The 19,146-nt window shown below is 50.3% G+C and overlaps 1 protein-coding gene across 4 annotated transcripts; it reads right to left on the reverse strand.

The window, feature by feature from the left end:
• Positions 1-100: 100 nt before the first annotated feature.
• On the reverse strand, positions 101-18,912 carry THAP4 (THAP domain containing 4). Of its 4 annotated transcripts, none has more exons than XM_080349811.1 (6): positions 18,329-18,912; positions 16,523-17,679; positions 8,932-9,091; positions 6,161-6,270; positions 5,185-5,288; positions 101-544 (listed from the first exon to the last, which is right to left on the reverse strand). In XM_080349811.1, exons 1-6 carry the CDS (start codon positions 18,403-18,405, stop codon positions 425-427), a joined length of 1,728 nt encoding a protein of 575 aa, XP_080205937.1. In that variant the 5' UTR covers positions 18,406-18,912; the 3' UTR covers positions 101-424. The 4 variants fall into 4 exon arrangements, with proteins under 4 accessions (XP_080205937.1, XP_080205940.1, XP_080205939.1 ...); XM_080349813.1 differs by lacking the exon at positions 101-544 and adding an exon at positions 4,568-4,642; XM_080349812.1 differs by lacking the exon at positions 101-544 and adding an exon at positions 4,611-4,741.
• Positions 18,913-19,146: the final 234 nt, after the last annotated feature.

Genomic DNA, 19,146 nt, shown 5'->3' on the forward strand with positions numbered 1-19,146 from the left:
TTCTAATGAACAGGCATCAAAAAGCGTCTGCAACCACAGCAAGAGCAGAGGGACGCGCAGACTACTCTGCAATCACACCCCAAGGCAGCCATAAAAATAAAAGCTTTTTATTTTATTTTTTAATATACCATTACAGAAACATCTGAGTAACATTCTCAACAGGACGAGCAGCTCTGTGGCCCTGGGGGCAAGCACAGGCAGCTGGATCTGCCGTGTCCCCGAGCTGCCAGCTCCGGGATCTGTCATGCCATGTCCCCGAGCTGCCAGCTCCGGGATCTGTCATGCCATGTCCCCAAGCTGCCAGCTCCGGGATCTGTCATGCCATGTCCCCAAGCTGCCAGCTCCAGGATGTGCCACGTCGTGTCCCCGAGCTGCTGCTGCTCACTCTACACGATGTCCCCAGGGAGACCCAGCCTTCCCGGCATCAGGGCATCACCTTCTTGTAGGTAATGTGGAGGTGCTGAGTCATGGGCTGCGTAGTGGTTGCCATCGAGACAGTTTGTTCAAGTTTCCCATCAGAATTGAGCCTGAATTTTCTTGTAATCTAAAAGGAGGGGAATAAAAGAAGTAACAAAATCAAAGAAAACAGCATCCACAGGCTAAATTCCTTACCTGCGCTTCCTACCACCCCTTTGCTGTCAGCGCTCCACAGATGGAAGGATGGGCTCACTACAGCCACGTGAGTAAACCAAGAGAAGTCCTATCTCCTAAGGAAGGTGGCCCCTTCCAAAATACCAGCTCCAAGACCATTATCCACAGAGCAATGCAGCATCCCGGTGCTACTACCGACACCACCTCAGCACAGTGGGGCCAATATCATTCCGCCAGAAGAGCAGCTGGTGGCTCAGGGAGCTTCTCTGTGCTGAACAATGTCCCCAACGCAGTCTTCAAAACCCCTCGGGCTCCCTGCAGGTCACCGCACCGTGCCAGACAAAAGTGTTGCTCACACTACCTGGGGAGATGGGAGCCGGTTGAGCCTTGGCTTGCAAACAGGTGAGGTTCAGCCCCAGGGTGGGGTGGCAGAGCGCTGCTGTGCATCGAGAGGGCTCGACAGGTGACACTGTCCCCATCCCTCCACCCAGGCAGGCTGCAAGTCTGTCTGTGCTGCACCAGACTTCCAGAGAGGCAATTTGGGGTTGCCCTGTGGAGCTGGACCACTTAAGACCCGTGCAGACACCTGAACCCAGGTTTCTGCAGCTGCCAAACTGGAGGGAGCAGCTAAGCCTCCACAGTGCTCGGCACAGGCTGTGGGTCTTCTCTGAGACGTCACCAAAATAAAGGAGAGAACTGGGACCATCCCTTTTTGAACCTCCTGTCCCAGAATAAGGTTCTGGAAGGTGTCACTCCAGCTACCCGGCAGGAGAAGGGCCATGTAACTGTGTGGGTGACACAGGGTGAGAGCTGCTGTGAGGAGGCAGCTCAGCACGGACCCCGCACCCAGCGCTTCAGCCCTTTGCGCAATTTCAGCACAGATTCGCTCTGCATCGCCCGGAATCGCTGCTTATTCTGCCTGGTGGCCACTTGTCGCTTCTTGTGCCGAGCACAGTCCCAGGGGTGAACAGAAACAGAGTCCTGGGGACAGCAGGACAACCTGCAAGCACGATTAATCTGCTGTCACTTAAACCAGTCCCATTTAGAAACTCCTAAAACACAAAGGCTTTTGCAAATGCATGTTTCCAGTGAAGGCCACTCGGGGGCATGTCCATGAGCTATTGCCAGTCTGTGTGCTCCGAGACAGCATCCTCTCCATTAATACATCTGTTCCTAAGCCCGCAGCGTGCCCTTAATGGCGATATCCAACACATCCTCCTTCCAGGAGGTTGTTGCCAGTTGGAGCAAAGCTTCCCAGGGCTGCAGAGGACACACCGCTGTTCTGACATTCATGGGGGCAACAGCAGGAACAGGCTCATATGCAAATTATGCTTTGATTAATATTTCCTGATCAGATGGGGCTCTTTGTAATGCATGACAGCACTCCTCAAATACCCTAAGCAGGAAAAGGCAATTAAAAAGAATATAAAAGACACTTTAACAAGAAATTATCTCACAATGTGTTACCTAAACTCAGGATTCCTGAACAGGTCTTTATTTTCTGAATGGATCACTGCAGGTCAGACAAGGGAAGCTGAATGCCAAAAGGAGAACATGAGAGGAACTTGGCAAAAAACGGGATTTCTTCTCAAACGCGAGCTTCAGCCAAAGGTGGGCTGATGGAACTGTGAGAGGACGAGCTCCGTGTACACCTGAGGAATGTTTGGGGAATGACCTGTTGAAGAGCAGTGTAGGAGAAAGGGACCTGGGGGTCCTGGGGACAGCAGGGTGACCATGAGCCAGCACTGGGCCCTTGTGGCCAGGAAGGCCAATGGTACCTGGGGTGGGTTAGAATGGGGTGGTCAGTAGGTCAGAGAGGTTCTCCTGCCCCTCTGCTCTGCCCTGGGGAGACCACACCTGGAATCTTGTGTCCAGTGGTGGCCCCTCAGTTCCAGCAGGACAGGGAACTGCTGGAGAGAGTCCAGCGCAGCCACCAAGATGCTGAAGGGAGTGGAGCATCTCCCGGGTGAGGAAAGGCTGAGGGAGCTGGGGCTCTGGAGCTGGACAAGAGGAGACTGAGGGGGGACTCATTCCTGGGGATCAATATGGAAAGGGGGAGTGTCAGGAGGATGGAGCCAGGCTCTTCTGGGTGACAACCAGTGACAGGACAAGGGGTAATGGGTGCAAACTGGAACACAGGAGGTTCCACTTAAATAGGAAAAGAAACTTGTTGGGGGTGAGGGTGGCAGAGCCTGGCCCAGGCTGCCCAGGGAGGTTGTGGAGTCTCCTTCTGTGCAGACATTCCAACCCGTCTGGACACCTTCCTGTGTAACCTCATCTGGGTGTTCCTGCTCCATGGGCGGATCGCACTGGATGAGCTTTCTGAGATGCACAGAGACTGCTGCTTCCCACGTGGACAGGAATCGTGAAACACGGGGAAAGGACCTGGGGAAATTGCTGAATCCAAGGGAAGCAACATCCACTGCTTTCTCCTCGTCCACAAATCCAGTCACTTTATCACCGAAGACAAGCAGGTCAGTCAGGCACCATTTCCCCATGGATAAACCACACTGACTGTGCCCAACCACCTTCTCCTTCATCTGTGCAGAAATCTCCAGGGGCTGAAGTGAGGCTCACCAGCTCATAGCTCTCAGGGTTGGCCTTCAGGTGCTTCCTGAAGATGGGTGACCTGTGTACCATGAGGTTCCATTCACCAGGACACTCCACAGGTCTCCACCACACTTCAGAGATAACACAGCAGCCTTCCAGGTGCATCAGTCAGTTCCCTCCACAGCCACATACTGAGAGGGCAGCCCTAAAGTCTGAAAATATTTGAAAAAGTGCCTGTTCTTCAGATGCTCACAGGGGAACACGAGCAGGGTGTTTGGAAACAAACTGGTCTAGGAGTGCTCCTCCACTTCCTGCAGAACACCTCGTCTGTATGCACAGGGTGGGAGCTCAGAGCCCCTCGCTCCTCAGAGACAGAGGAAGAGTCTCATACATTGCAATTGTGCCTTACGTCCCATCAGCATCGTCTCTGTCCCTCCAGGGAGCTCTCGCACCTCGGCACAGCCCTGGCCCAGGGAACACGTCTTCCTGCCCAAATTATGGCTGGCTAAGCCACAGCCTTCCCGAGTCACCTTTCAGTGAGAACACAACACCATGGTAAAGTTTTCTCAGAACGAGCAACTAAAGCAGCAGCACACGTTGCCCTTCTCACGCTTGTGGTCTCTTGATTTCCACAGGCAGTTTATGCTGTTCTTGGTGAAGAAAACAATGCTGGGAGCTGGTTTCCTGCCATTTCCTCTTGTTCCACTTCCTCCTTCACCAGCAAGGGCCTCCCAGACGCTCACTGGGACCAGTACCTGGGCCTCCCTGTCCTCAGGTGCCAAGTGAGCACAGACCTGCAGCTCAGGAGGTTCAGCCAACGCCAGCCTTGGAGCCCTTGAGCAGTGGGACATTCACTGGCTTTCTGGTGCTTTCCCCCTCTCCTTCTGCCGGTCTATCTGCTCACGTTTCAGGCAGTGACTCTAAGAGGGTGGTGCCTTGGTGATAACCACAGTATTTAATGGCTTTATTTCTCCTGCTATAGAAAGGGGGTTTCTCCTTTCCCAGGAGCAGCCTAACAACTTAAAACATGCATTCAAAGGCAGGGGAGTTAGGACTGCCTTTCCAGTTAGAACAATATTTGTGCAGGCACATGCAATTTTTGGCAATTCAGTGAATTTAGGGAGCACACTTATGACACTGGCTACATCTGCACAAACTTGTGCTCTCGTTTATCTTTGGGATTGTTTTACAGCACATAAAAACTAGGCTGCAAAATTAAGCCTTAAAGTCTTTAATAAGACAACACTGTATTTGCTGCAATCAAAGCAGTGTCTTCTCTCCCGAGAGCCACACCACACTTATCACCCTTGAAAAACCACAGTCACTTGCTTCAAGAGCCATCAGAGAAAACAAAACAGATGCAAGAACATGCCAGTACCTATTTGCGAGAGCTTGTTCAACCTTGCTCTTTCTCAGCTGCTAGTCAGACAAGACAAGGTCATACATGACAGCCGGGATTCCAGCGGTGACCTACACCACAGCAGTGCCATTGTACTCACAGCTGTGAGTCAAAACCAAGCGGCAGTCAAGCAAGACTGGAGCTGACAGCAAGTGCCAGCCCTGCTGAGCAGCCACGGACGGGATGAGAGCTCAGAGCAACCTGTGAACACCCCGAAATACAAGATTTGCAAAGACAAGGTAGAGCTCCACAAACGGCAGGTGTTCCTAAAACATCCTGATGAGGCCCAATACTGGACATACCTTATATATATGCACCCTCAGACCATAATTAATTCAGCGTTAAGAGGCAACATCATTGATGTACAGGGGTATTTAGGCAAGGCTTTGCTATTCTCTAAAGAGCTGCTACTGGAGACAGGATTCTGGGATGGCTGCTCTGATTCACGTATCAGTTCTTATCTTAATGGGCCCTCTGGGTCTTGTAATGTACCAAGTATTTTCCGAACACTGTTACAGAAAGGATGCTACGCAATATTTCCCAGAACTCCTCCTGGCAATCTGTGATTAAAGCATGCTAATTAACCTATCCTCTCAGCTAGACACCTCCTGGGGCCAGCAACACTATGCGAATTGCTCACTCACCTGCTCTACATGGGGCTTCTTGGCAAAGGAGATCCTGGCTATGGAGTGAGAAGCTATCGACAGCTCTTGTCCGTTCACCTCCCCTTCCTCCACCTCCACCAGACCTAGTGAGAAGCAAGGTCATATATATATATTAATATGACTAGAAAGGTTACTTAATGATGTCACAGTTATTAGGCTACGCAATAGACCACCGCTCTCCCTGAAGAACGGTTTTATTGACCTAGCGCGTATTGTCAACTGCAAATCCACACACTTCAGACACGTAATGCTGCTTAAAAAAATCCAGCTAGCCAGACTTACTCATACCGTGTGGGATGAGTATCGCATTGTGACCAGCAGCCTTCCCTTCAGCACCTGCTCTGGAGTTTTAGACACAAATTTAAATATTAACTGTGTTTTAACGCTCTTAAAATATTTTAGATGTGGCTCTCTCTCATTCAGCAGCTGTAAGGTGCTTAAGCGCATAACAAGGCACTATGTCCAGACAGGAGCTGTGTGAAAACATTCTCCCCGCAATAAAAAAAGAGACTAGGATGCTACAAAGGCATCAAGAAAGTCACTGGCCATTTATCACCTGCCACCGTTAAGTCTCAGACGGCAATTCAGCTTACAGAGGCAGGCGGTCTTTTGGTTCACAAAGCCATGTATGCACACACCAACGTATCATTTGAGAAAAGGACCTCCCTTGAGTCTCCTGCATGAGCAGGATTTCCCCTTGCAGTCCTTTCCTGACACTAAAAGCCACATCGCCAGTCCTAGAAACTCAGTGCTCTTGACACAAGCTCATTTATTATTTTCACCGTGGGTTCGGCGCCAAAGAGCAGCTGTGCTCTTCTGCTGTGCTGCTCTTCGGCGCCGAACCCATGGTGAAAATAATAAATGAAATGAAACTCTGAGAGGTGAAATAATTTTCTGGAGAAGTGACAAAATGGCACAGCAGGGTAACAACCTCTTTTTTTCCCGGTGCATGTACCTGTGTTCTGAGCGCTGATGAAAGCCACCTTATTAGTGTCGGGTTTGAGGCGGATGAATCCACATTCTCGGTGCATGGGTTTCCTGGTGTCCGGATGGAAGGCGTTGAACCTGCGGGGGAATCAGAAAACAAGATGGTTTTGTTGCACCGAAAACACAGCGTTTGGCCTGGTTTTGCCTCGGAGGAAATGGTATTCTATTTAACGATGTGATTGCCTGCATTATTACTTGAAGACTGACAATGCTTCATAATTGGGAAGTGTAAACCTGCAAAAATATGGTTACTTTGCAGACACAATTATTTCTTAGAACTGGAGTCAGTTACTTAAGTCCAAACTTCAGATTCTCTGCAGCTCCTGAGTCTGAAGCCACACTGTGTCTCAAATAAATATCTGGAATTACAATATCGTCTTTCTTTAGCTTTTAAACATAGCAAGTTGGGAGTTGTTTTATTTATTCCTTGCTGCAGGCAGTACCAGAGCAGACTAATTTCTCCCACCACCTCCTTCAAAAAGGAAAAGAAAATTCACCTCAGATTCTTATTTACTCTTCATGAAGCTTTAGGGTTGTATGTCTGGTCACCTATAACGGGGGTGATTTCATGTATCACACATGTTCATTTATTACAGTAGTGCCACAGCATTCCTGAGTCTACATAGGTAACATCATTGAACTTCAGCACCACAGCAAGCTGGGTATCTATACAGCGTAGCAGACTATCCTATAAGCATTTCTATATTCTAGACTGATCTCTTTCTTTTTGTACTGTTTCTCATAGAATTTCCCACTCTGCATCCTACAGGAAAAGAGACAGAGGCAACCTGGGAGCTGCTGCTGCTGGATCTGCACCCAGAACTCCTTGGCACCACAGTGGTTTCCACAAGTGCCTCTGTCATGCAATGGGGATGTTCCTGCTGGGAAGGGCCAACACTGGCCCCTTGGCCACCATGACCTGTCCTGGCACTGGGGGATGCGCCGTATCATCATCTGCCACCCCAACAGCAGCGGGATAAATGAGCAACAGACTCAAGAAGAGCTTGACCAAAGGGATTGTCCAGGGACTGGCATGTGGCAAACTGGAGCTCAGAAATCCAAAGCAAGTCTTTCCTGTGTGAAATATAATAAATCACAGAGTCACCATTTCCTAGGAGATCAGCAGCACAAGCTGCAGCACATGGCACCCCTAGACATGGCACAAGGAACCCAGGGGCTTCAAAGAGCTGGAGACAAGGAAGGGGAGCACAGCTCAGGCGAGTAGTTAGGAATGAGTTTCATGGAATCAGAGAGTCACTTTGGTTGGAAGAGACCCTCAGGATCATCAGGTCCAACCATTGCCCCAGCCCTGGCACTGCCCCATGTCCTGAGAACCTCATGTCCGTCTGTCCAACCCTCCAGGGATGGTGACTCCAGCACTGCCCTGGGCAGCCTGTTCCAATGCCCCACAGCCCTTTGGGGAAGAAATTGTTCCCCACATCCAACCTCAACCTCCCCGGCGCAACTTGAGGCTGTTTCCTCTTGTCCTGACGCTCGTTACTTGGGAGAAGGGACCACATGCTTGGGTGCATGGCAGCTGCTCTGAGTTGTGTATCTCTTTGGCACCAAAACAAACCCAAGGCGACTCAAATCGGCAACTGTTCAACAATTAGAGAAGGAGGTGTAGACAAAGCACAACTGTCAGAGCTTGGTTTCTTTTGGAAACTGGACGAAATATGTCACACGCTGAGCCGGCAGCTCTGTCACAATGAACGGCGCACACCAGGAACACGGGGCATCTTTCACACAGCGTTGGCACCTTGTCATTATTATTTTCTCTGGTTTTCAAAGCAACAAACTTTCCAAGTCACCCCTCCCAAATGGAGCAGTACTGAACAGGTAGCTAACATGTCACTCTTCTTCCTCCTCCAGATTTCAGTTTCGCTTAGAACAGTTACTTGCAGCCAAAGCAGTTGAGCCATCTGCCTCCTATCTCATCTAGTGTGGTAAACACCTTAATTTTTCTCGGATTTTCACGGTGGTGAAGACTGAGTACCACAGTTTAAAATGGACAAACTTGGCAGCCATGCCATAGCTCCTTCATTTATTGCACCTCTAAGCAGGAGTTTCGCAAAGCAGAATGACAGCAGTTGTAACACTATTGCCTGAAGATTCATTTCTGATTAGACAGGCACCACCAGCAAGGGGACGGCGAGTTTTTTTTCTGGCCACAAGGTCAGTAAGTCTTTTGGCTAACACACATCCTGTGGACATCATGATAAAGCAGAAGGATCACTGGTGTTTCAAAGGCAGTTATGGAATTTTCACGAACAATAGTGATGTCCACGCTGGGGCCGTTCTTGGAACCCCAAGTTACTCTCGCTATTCTAAGATAGTCACGTTCTCAGCACCTGAGTTACTTCTGACTGTGTAACCCTCCAGACTGGCAGGACACAAGGGCTGTACTCAGCACCACAGTCCTGATTCTGTACACGTGTGTTCCTGCACGAGCCCACAGCTGTGAACTCACTTCAGAAAAGCTCTGTAGAAGCACACAGTACTCTTGGCCTTGTGAAAATAACTCTTCAGCAACTGCAGATGTGCAGCTCTGGGTATTTTGCAACAGCATGCCAATTAATCACAAGGTTTAAAGGAAAACAAACCTCAGACCATGCAGTCACATATCAGTATATCCTCTCATTTGGTAGGTGAAATCTTTGCTTTGCCACTGGAAATGAAACACAACCAACAAATCTCACCCAAAAGCTGCTGCCACTGCAGCCAGAGCCCCGGACTTACGAGAAGTTAAGCATGGGCTGCCCCACATGAGAGATGTGCACTTCTTCCAGGTACTGGAAGGGTTTCATGGTGGGGAAGGTGCCGTCTCCTGGCGGGTCCGAGAGCCACGTGCCCAGCATCCAGGACAGGGGCTCCATCACGGGGTTCAGCTGGGGAGTCTCTGCGGAGGAAGCAAACAACAAAAATTCAGGGATCTGCAGCGTTTTTCTCTAGAGCAGCATCAGCTCTTAGGTGCGAGGAGAGATGAGGAACAGTGACGAGCCACGGAAAGCAGGTCTGTTTCCAAACCTCTTGGTCTCGCACAGAGCCCCCTTCCAGTGCTCCATTTCTGACTCCCCTCCCACCTACAAACAAGGAAAGAGACTGAAAGAATTATCACTAAATGGTAACTAAATCTCTAATGGTCCAGCCTGACTTTTCTCAAGCACTGAGTACATACCATTGCTGCTTGTTTCAGCAAGCAAGGAAACGAGTCTTCACTTCAGAGGAAAAAGAAAATCATGCTGCATACACATTCAAGGCCAAAGCTTGGCTGTGAAGTTTTTGAAGAGATTAACAGTGACCTGCACTTTTTCAAAGACACGGGGATCGTTCACAAGTTGTCCTGCTTAGACTCTGGACTAAGTGAAATGTTTTAGAAAGACCAGGGTGCCTGCAAGTTAAAGCACAAATGGAAGAGAAAGCTGCTTCCCTTCGTCATTGCATTAAGAATCAACTAAGGTCTGTTTCGCAAAGGTAAGTTTTTTAACGTATCATTTTAGAAGAGCTTTGATAAACAACAGTTTCGCATTTTGCTGTGATTTCAGAGGGTGGAACCTGAAAAAACACAAATAAATCAGAGAAATGGAGAGACAATTGAAAACCACAGGAACAGCAAAGCAGATCCATTCCAAAGGTGTACGCAGGGAAAGCAACACGGCACGTACGTGGTCTCTGGAAAGACCAATGCCAATGAGGTGTCAGTCTGAGTTTCACTGTGCTCAGTCCCAAATGTCAGGCTAAAATCTCTGAGAAAGGAGAAAAAACAGAAAGGCCACACTTAGAACACCAAAGGAGAAGGAACAGAAACTCTCCTGGATACAAGAGAATTACCACTTTGTTCTTCATTCTCCCACAGACAGCAGGTTTAGAAAGCCATCTGGCACGGCAGCAAGATGCTGCCAATTACTCTTCTTTATCCTGCAGTATTTTGCAAGTGAAGCATTGTGAGAAAACAGGAAAACTCACTACAAATAGGTGATAAAAAGCTATGGCAGCAGAGCCAGCTTTGCAGAGCCCGTCCTGCAGCCTCACCGAGCCGTTACATTAGGGTTCCTGCAACACACACCACAGTGTTACTGTACCGGACAAGATATCATTGTATTGATACGTGAGATACTTACGATTTTGTTATCTTGATACCTACCTTCACAGAATCACACAGAATCCCAGAATGTCAGGGACTGGATGGGACCTGGAAAGCTCATCCAGTGCAATCCCCCACCAGAGCAGGAACACCCCGATGAGGTTACACAGGAAGGTGTCCAGGCGGGTTGGAATGTCTGCAGAGAAGGAGACTCCACAACCTCCCTGGGCAGCCTGGGCCAGGCTCTGCCACCCTCACCCCCAACAAGTTGCTTCTCATCTCTAAGTGGAACCTCCTGTGTTCCAGTTTGCACCCGTTGCCCCTTGTCCTGTCACTGGTTGTCACCCAGAAGAGCCTGGCTCCATCCTCCTGACACTCCCTCTTTCCATATTGATCCCCAGGAATGAGTCACCCCTCAGTCTCCTCTTGTCCAGCTCCAGAGCCCCAGCTCCCTCAGCCTTTCCTCACACGGGAGATGCTCCACTCCCTTCAGCATCTTGGTGGCTGCGCTGGACTCTCTCCAGCAGTTCCCTGTCCTGCTGGAACTGAGGGGCCACAACTGGACACAAGATTCCAGGTGTGGTCTCATCACCTTCCACCTGCGAGCAACTAAAGCAACAATAAAAGTCCAAAATTATCGCTACGAGAAACCTCATACTTCTACATTGCTTCTTAGGAACCAGTTTCCCTTGCTACTTTCATGTTGAGAGCAGACAGTTTTGTGATTAAGGAGAGTATTGCTTCCTCATCTGACTTTTATTTGCCTCTCCCTTGCTGCTGCATACACTGCACTTCTTTCCAAGCTTTTTGCAGGCTCAGACTCCCCTGGAAGCGAAGACCGAAGCTTTGGAGAGGCTGGAGGAGCCTCCAGGCCAGGCTGCTGCTGCCCTCTCCTGGGTCAGGAGCGGGATGAGCGCTTCATTTTCCTCTGCTTACCAACCCAGGCGCATTTCAGGAAAAAGCAACCAAATGACAGAAACAGCTTTAGCCTTTCCCACTCTTCAGACTCCATTCTAAACCAAGAGAAGCCAAATGATGGTTTCCAGCACCCACAACTTGACCCCAAGTCTCGCTTCCGAAGAGCTGGGACCTCCAGCCAGCCGAAAATAACTGTATATCCTGAACGCTATGGCATCTGGGCAAACATGGCCAAGCAACCGTTATTTTCCAAACTAGCTGGATGGCAGGGAAGCCAACATGAGTTTTTTAGTTCTTAGATCACTTGGAAAAGCCGAGAGCAACAGGGAATAAGGGTGAAGGACTCAGTGAGGAGTAAACACATCCTGCTCACGTCCTACGCAGCGCTGCTTCTTCCCTTCAGAACTGGTCTCTGAGGAGCGGACCAAATCACCTTTTCTCCCTCCTTCTTGGCCAAAGGGCCAAGCTGAGAGTGGAAAAGCACGAGTGGGGAGGCAGACAGGACAGAGGCTGATTGAGTACACCAGAAAAAGAAAAAAAAAGTGGTTTGAAAAGAAATTTGCTTCATATGTCATGGTTGGGTAAAAGCAAGACTATTGTAGCAACAAAAAGTAGAGTTTAAGGAGGCAAATGTCTTTGTCTGCTGAGCTGCTTTGTTTCAAACAGGTTTAAAGATGCAGTTTGCCAAGAGGAGTTTCACTTGGTGCATCACTTATGCAAACAACCTGCTGCTACAGCTTAAAAAGTGTGTGTGTCCATGTCAAGAATCCAAACCACAGCCAGGAACTTCCAGTGTAAGAGACACAGACCCAGATGAGTCCTCTCAACACCAGTTCTCTTGCATGCAGTTTCTCCTTCACCACAGGGAGCTCATGCTACAGCCTCTTTCTTAACAAGGACATTCCTGGAGTCACTTTCTCCCACCAGATGATCCACTTGAAGCCACTAGGGACCCAGCATCTTCCAGACCTGACCTCTGCTCCTCCACAATATCTGACTGAAATCAGCCAGGAACGCTCACAAACCACAGCAGCTTCGGAGACAAAAACGGCAGGCACAGCAGCAACCTGATCACCCTTTTCTTCAGGAGGCCCCTCAGGCCAAAACTGCCACATCCAGGTCCAGGGCACATGTGTTTCACCATCGGATGGGCCATTTCCACATCTTTCACATTCACAGAAGGTTTAGAAGACAAATCCCTCCCTGCACTGTCACAAAGTCCAAACAAAAACCAAAGCAACTCACAAAGTATCTTCTCAGTCTTCAAAGTGCAGGGTCTACAGCAACAGCCAGGCAGCCTCCTGCAGCGCTTTCTTCAGCTGAGTCACTTACTGGATTTAAATCGTCATCATCAAGGTTCTGGTAATTAAGCAGCAGCCTTGTCCAGCGTAATTTTTACATATTTAAGTACAGAAGGTGGCTTTGGACTCTGCTGCCCATCCCCGAGCGCTGCACAGCTTTACGCCCTTTGCTGACGCTCCCCCAGTTAACCAGTAAAGCATTCCCCGCGCTGACATGCTCCAGCTCTACTCAAAAAGCTGCCAACGTGGTTACATTCACCAATTTTCATCTTGCAGCCTTAGTAATTAATTTATTAATTAATTAATGACCACATACTAATGTGTTATTGTCTTTGTTTCTAACCTCTGCAGTAAAATGCTCCGGTGCCCGTAATCGCTGTTGGAGTTCTCCTGCACTACAATATACAGATAAAAGATTTTTTTAAATTACACACTATTATGAGAAACCCAAACCTGTGCTTAGCTAGGTAAGTTTTACTTTCTCTCAAGGTCTCCTTAGTCAGCCTTTTCATTGCTTCCTAGCTGCAAGCTGGATTTTTGTGGTGAGTCATTGCCTTTCCCATTGACGGGAAACACCAGCTCGGGCCCCACAGACCAGGAATCAGGACCTCGGCAATAAAAGCAGACTTTAATGTTTGAGTCCTTTGGCTTGTCCCAAAAGTTCTCGAACTATGCTTCATTTGCAGGTCAAAAGTATCACAAATGACCCCATTTCTATGCAGACTTTGTACAAATATTTGAAGACAAATCTAAGCTGGAAGGAAATACGACTTCCTGCACATTCCTAGCAAAATTCTGACCATTTTTCACAGGGACTCATTCTGCAAACTCTCTTGCCTTTAATATGACCTTCACGAAAGCCAAACATGCAGCATATGCTCAAAGGGCTGCACTCCAACAGCTTTACCTCTCTGACAAAGGCCAACAAGCCGATCCCAGTGAACCATACCTGCGTTTGCTCCATCGCCAGCCATGGTCCACAGGGTTATTTCTCTATCGCTCGCTCGAGCTCTCAAACCACCTTTGCTCCCCAGAAAGTGTTTTGCGCAGGGTTGGTAAGATGGCCATTAGGGAAGTGATCTCATGATGAAGTAAGAGAGTTATCCCAGTGCCTGCTGGGAGATGTAGTTTTACAAAAGAATCAAACTCGAGCACGTTAGGACGAGGTGATCTTGTGCAAGGATCACCTCTGATCTCCTGTCTGTGCCAGCACTGGGGGAGCACAACGCAGAAGAGCTGAGAAACCTCCAAGCAGAACAGGACGGTCAGGTGGTACTTGTGTACTGGAGGACACTGCTGTCAGAATTGTCTCCCCTTCCCCAGGACACCAGATCCATACTTGCTCACTGGCTCTCCCCAGTTTCTCCCAGTGCATCCACTTGTTATCCAGAAGATGCTCCTGCCCTTGTTCTGCCTGCTGCTCAGTGCCTCACGGCGCCACTCCGCTGGGATTTTCCTCAACCTTTGGTCCACGAACCTCAGAAATGGAAAGCAACATTTTCCTCCCAAACAAACAAGATAATTCCAAGTTTAGATGGAAAAGGTCACTGTGTGGGAAACAGCCCAGGGCTTCTCCTAAAAGCAGCTCGTCGATCCCACAATTAAGACAGGTTGGGAAACGCTGCTTGAGCACATGGTGACAGCTGGAGCACATGGTGAGCCCAACTCGCCCAGATGAGTCACTGACCCTTCTGTGTGGCTGGTGGGGACAGCAGCTCTGCAGAAACCCGCTCTTCCCAGCCGGCTGTACTTTGGATACAGCCAGAAACACACTGGAGGAAAATATCACTTGAGAACTAATACCACGATGAAGATCTGCTCAGTGGCTGCCAGCCTAAAGCTTGTTTTTCCACTGGCGGTGTTGTGGAAGCATTCGAAGAGCAAAGAGCAGCGCAGGGAGTCGGGACACGGAGATGGAACAACCGGCACGGTCAGTCCGGGCGGCTCCTGCGCTGACACTCCCAGTCCCTGAGGCCTTTGGAACTTCACAGCGAGTAACGTCACCTCCGCTACACACCAAGCGATTCAGGACAACTGAAATGTAGCTACTAATGAAGATTATAATTATTAACCTAATATGTTACCCGATGGTATTTTTATGAACACCAAAGAGCCCTTCTTCAGTTCAGCTTTGTATTACAGTAAAACTCTATGTCTGGGCACAAGCCAGACTGCACTATAGCACTTCATCCTTTAAAAAAGGTGACCGGCCACAGAGTTCCACAGGAACTTCCCATCACACCAAGCTGCAATTCCCAAAATGGTTCATTTTTACACACTGCCCTCCGGTTTTGTTGGAGGAGACAGCAGAACAGGTAACGAGTTGGTCAATTCATTAAAAAAAAAATCCCCTAAAAAATAGAATATGTAATTCTTATGTTCTTTCAGAAGTTATTCATATATAGTTCTCATGTTCTCAAAGATATATGTATAAGAACAACCATCTCAGGAAAGAAAAGAAAAATCATAGTGCTTACTAGAGTAATGGAACACATCCTTCAGGACATTGTTTTTGCAATTAGTATCTCAATGAAGGTATTTCAGCAAAGCTGGAGACCCCTTTTCATATATATATATATATGAATGACAATTATGGAACCCTAAAATTGTACTTAGTTATTTTCTTTAGTTTGGCACCAAAATAATACAAAAATACAGACCAGAAGGTACAAATCCAACTACATTGATTTCCCATTGGGGAGGGGGGAATTTTTTCCCCCCACTCCTCAAATCAAATGTGAGTTTCCCCATACTCTGAAAAATTAGAAACACATGGGAAAAGTCACATTGGGTACAACCTTTGAGAATTTTGTTAGGGTTTATTTTCTTGTGCTCGAGCAAGGAAGCAGGCTCGACTGCTATAACAGCCTGGAGAAAGTCCCTGCCCATGGCAGAATCGCTCTTCTGATCGTGTCTAATACCATGTGGTTTTAGGAGAAGCTGTGAGGCAGCTTCTCCTAAAGAAGAGAGGCAAGAATTGCCATCAGGGGACACCAACAATCCACGGGTGACGACTTCTTCAAGGAAGCCCCAAGTCACGCATCCTTCACAAGACAACACAACATCTTCTCAGCAGCCCCACAAACATCATTAGATGCTCCTAAAACTCTTCCCTCGAATTGTATCTTGCAACCAGAGTCATTGTGCAAGAGTTTTATCAGCTGCACATTGAAGCACCCTAAAGCAAGAGGAAGGGTTATGGCCTGATTCCACTTCTCCACAACAACCTTTTTACACAACCTTGCCCCTCACTGAGTTCCGCTACGTTTTCACGTTTCTCATTTTTTAATTGATAGTGAAGTCATTTCTCCATCTCTTCTCACTTCATTATCTGTTTCCTAACTCCTTCCTTCCCAGGAAGGAAACAATCAAATCAAACACAGAATCACAGAATGTTAGGGATTGGAAAGGACCTCGAAAGATCATATAGTCCAATCCCCCTGCCGGACAGACATTCAGACACAAAAAGTGACCTCACTGTGTATCATGACGTTGTCGTATTTGATACCTCCCACTTCCATTTCATCCAACCCGAGTATGGTACATGAAATCTAATATCACAAGTACTTCTTACTTCACCGGAGAAGACTACAACTGTTTTCCCAGATACCTGCTTGCCCACAAGAGCTCATTAACACACCAAAAATAAAAAATTGCAGGCACACTGCAAAGGAAGGCAAATCCTAACAGGTGCTACTGAGTCACAAACAAGTTAAAATAATCCAGAAAGAAGAAGGGAGAAGGAAAAAGAAAAGTCATCAAGAGTTGTCTGCAACACCATGATCTAACTTGCCATTCCATGCCAGGAATCACCTTGAAAACTTTTGGGATATACGAAATAGCTCATGTACCCAAAAAACTTAATTCTTTCACCTGTATCTGTTGGCCTAACGCAAGCTACTACTTCTCCTTCCCAAGAGATACCTTTCACGTATCTTTTACCCATTGCATCTTTACAGCCTCTAACTTGAACAGCCTAAGAAAAGGGTGAATTCTGCCTCAAGGCAGAGCCACTGGGAATACTGACCACAGTCCTGGGACAGCAGGCTGTTCAAGTAAGGGAAACTGATCCTCTTCAGCTCATCGAGCTTCTCCTTCAGCTTCCTGACTTGACTGTCAGAGCGGCTGATCCTCTGCCTCAACAGTTTCAACTCCCCGTTCTTCTTCTCCACCTGCTCGCGCAGGCAGCACACCTGACTTTTGCTCTGCCGAGAGGAGAAACAGTACGAGTGGAGGGAGTCGATGAGCTTGCACGCTCCTGAGGCCGACATGATCACCTCGTTGATGGACATGGGGTTGGCGTCTGTGTCCCCCTTCCTCCCCGCCACGGCCTCGGCGGCGGGCCGAGGGGTCAGGTCTGCCGGGGACGCCGACAAACCCTGCGAAGGTTTCTGCGGGGTGGCGGGGAGGGATGAAGCGGAGGAACATTCTGCTACGGCCTTATCGCGTCCCACGAGGTGGCTGCTGCAGCTCGGCTCCGTGTCTCTCTTTGGCCTTTTCCTTTCTAGCTGCTCTTTTGGGAAGGACGGCCTCTCCCGGGCGTGCTTCGAGGAAAAGCTGTAAGAATGAAGGGAGCCGATGAACTTGCAAGCACCAGAGGCGGGAGGCGTGAAGTCGTCGACGGACACGCCGCTCCTGTCTGCCACCCAGCTCCCCGGCCAGGGGGCTTTAGGACAGTCCTCCACAGCAGCTCTCTCCAGCTTATTCTGAAGTCCAGGCTTTGCAACCAAGTTATCGCCTAACGTCCTTCTCCGAGGGCCATCCAGCTGGCCGTGGACGTTCTCTTCCTCCTCGGACATCGATCCCATTTCCGCTTGCAAAGTCGCGTCCTCCATCTCTTTCGTCTCTTGCATCACCATGAAGTCCTGGCCAGAAGACGAGGTCCTCTGAACTACCTCACAGCCTCCTTCCCTTGGGTCTTCTCCATCCTGCAGCGACACCTGGCTCGCTGTTTTTCTTCTGCTTCTGACATAATCCAGGTTGTCGTGTTTTTTCTCTGAAAGCTGGAAGATGGTGGGGACGGCGGTGGGCTTCAGCAACCGGTGCTGGTCTTCCAGCCGCTTGGAAAAGCTGTCTTTGGTGAAATGCTCGCTGCAGAGAAATGAATACTTGGTGGGAGTCCAGTTGTCTCTCTGAACAGCTTTTAGCCACTGGATCAGCCGCTTCGAATCCTTCAGAGGGAATCTGAAAAAAACAAATGGATAAAAACAATGAAAAAATAAGTTGCATTTGGGAAATCAGAAAAGTTGGTACTTTCATGTTTAGGAAATTCTCGCGAATTTTAACAGGTTTCACCCATTTGAGGATTGTTTCATTTTGGTCCGAAATGCCCGATGCTCATTAACAGCCCAGACCTAAAAAGGGTCGCTGCCCCTTGAATGGGAACTGACCCGTGAAGCAGCCGAGGGCGGCGGGTCTGGGATGTGCCCGACGCCCCGGCCGAGCCGACACGCGTCTCCGACGCTCATCCTGTGGACGTTTAATTTGGGGTAAAAATTCCTGCACTGGGAAAAGGCCGCGAGTAGGCTGGAAGAAGCGGCTTTTCCCAGCCGGTCACCAGACGCACCGACGGTCCCCGGGGACCCAGGGGCAGCACCTGAGCGGGCACAGGCCGAGGGGTCGGGCCCGGAGGGAGCGCGGACCCCCGGGATCCCCCGCTGCCCGGGGCCGGTCCCGGCGCTGAGGGAAACAAAGGGCGGCCGGAGCCGCCCGGGGCCCGGCGGGAGCTCCCGGGGAGCCGGGGCCGCCGCAGCGCCGCAGGCAGCCCGGAGCGGGGCCGGGGATGGGGGAGGCCCGGCCGCGGCACCTGCGGGCGGCGGCAGGCCGCCCTTACCTGTGGAAGGAGACGGCGCCCCGGTGCGCCTTCCCCTGCCGGTTGGAGCAGTTGGCGGCGGCGCAGCAGATCACCATCTCCGGCCGCCGCCGGCCGGGCCCGCCCCGGCCCCCGCCCGCCGGCCCGGCCGCCGCCAGCCGTACAGCAAGATGGCGGAGCCAGGTCACCCCGGCCGCCCCTCAGCTGCTGGGGAAGGGGTTTCTGTACGGCACTGCCGTCAACCAAGATGGCGGCCGCCACACGGCCGCCGCCATTTTGACCGAGGCTCCGCCGTACAGCGCCGCCGTTGCGGGGTGGGTGGAGAAGTGGGGACTCGCTCCCGGCGCCGCTCGCTTGCCTCCTGGGCGCTGCAGGGTCTCCGCCTCCCGACGAGCCGCTCGGTCCGCGGCGACCGAGCCGTCAAAGACGCTTTTGAGAGGGGCGGGTGTGGGGCTGTACCCTCCCGGGAACGGAGGGGCGGGGCTCGGCTCTGCCAGCTCCGTACAACACGATGGTCGCGCCCATATCGCGGAACTTCCTCAGGCGTACGTGTCACAGGCCGCTCTCGCCAACGTCGTGCGGAACGAGCGAAACCCTAACGCGCCGCCGCACCCCCTCCCCCAGCCCCGGCTCCGCCGCCGTCCCGGCGCCTCTCCACTAACCGCACTGCCTTTCCGTACAGCAAAATGGCGGCTCCCAGTGCGCGGAAGAAGCCTCGCGGCGCACCGAACCGTGACGCGCGCCGCCGACAGCCAACCACCGCGGAGCCCGGCGGCAAGCGTCGCTCCCATTGGGCGGGCGCCGCGCTCGTGCCGACGGCCGCGCAGGGCCGCGCCGGG

This window comes from Nesoenas mayeri, assembly GCF_963082525.1.
Source record: "Nesoenas mayeri genome assembly, chromosome: 9".
Classification (NCBI taxonomy): domain Eukaryota; kingdom Metazoa; phylum Chordata; class Aves; order Columbiformes; family Columbidae; genus Nesoenas; species Nesoenas mayeri.

Excerpts from the sequence above, each read along its gene's own strand:
- THAP4 (XM_080349811.1), bottom strand. The coding sequence starts at position 18,405 with ATGGTGATCTGCTGCGCCGCCGCCAACTGCTCCAACCGGCAGGGGAAG. Across the intron at positions 5,289-6,160 it reads CATCAGCGCTCAGAACACAG|GTCTGGTGGAGGTGGAGGAA; the intron begins GTACATGCACCG and ends GCTTCTCACTAG. Across the intron at positions 545-5,184 it reads AGAAGCCCCATGTAGAGCAG|ATTACAAGAAAATTCAGGCT; the intron begins GTGAGTGAGCAA and ends CCCTCCTTTTAG.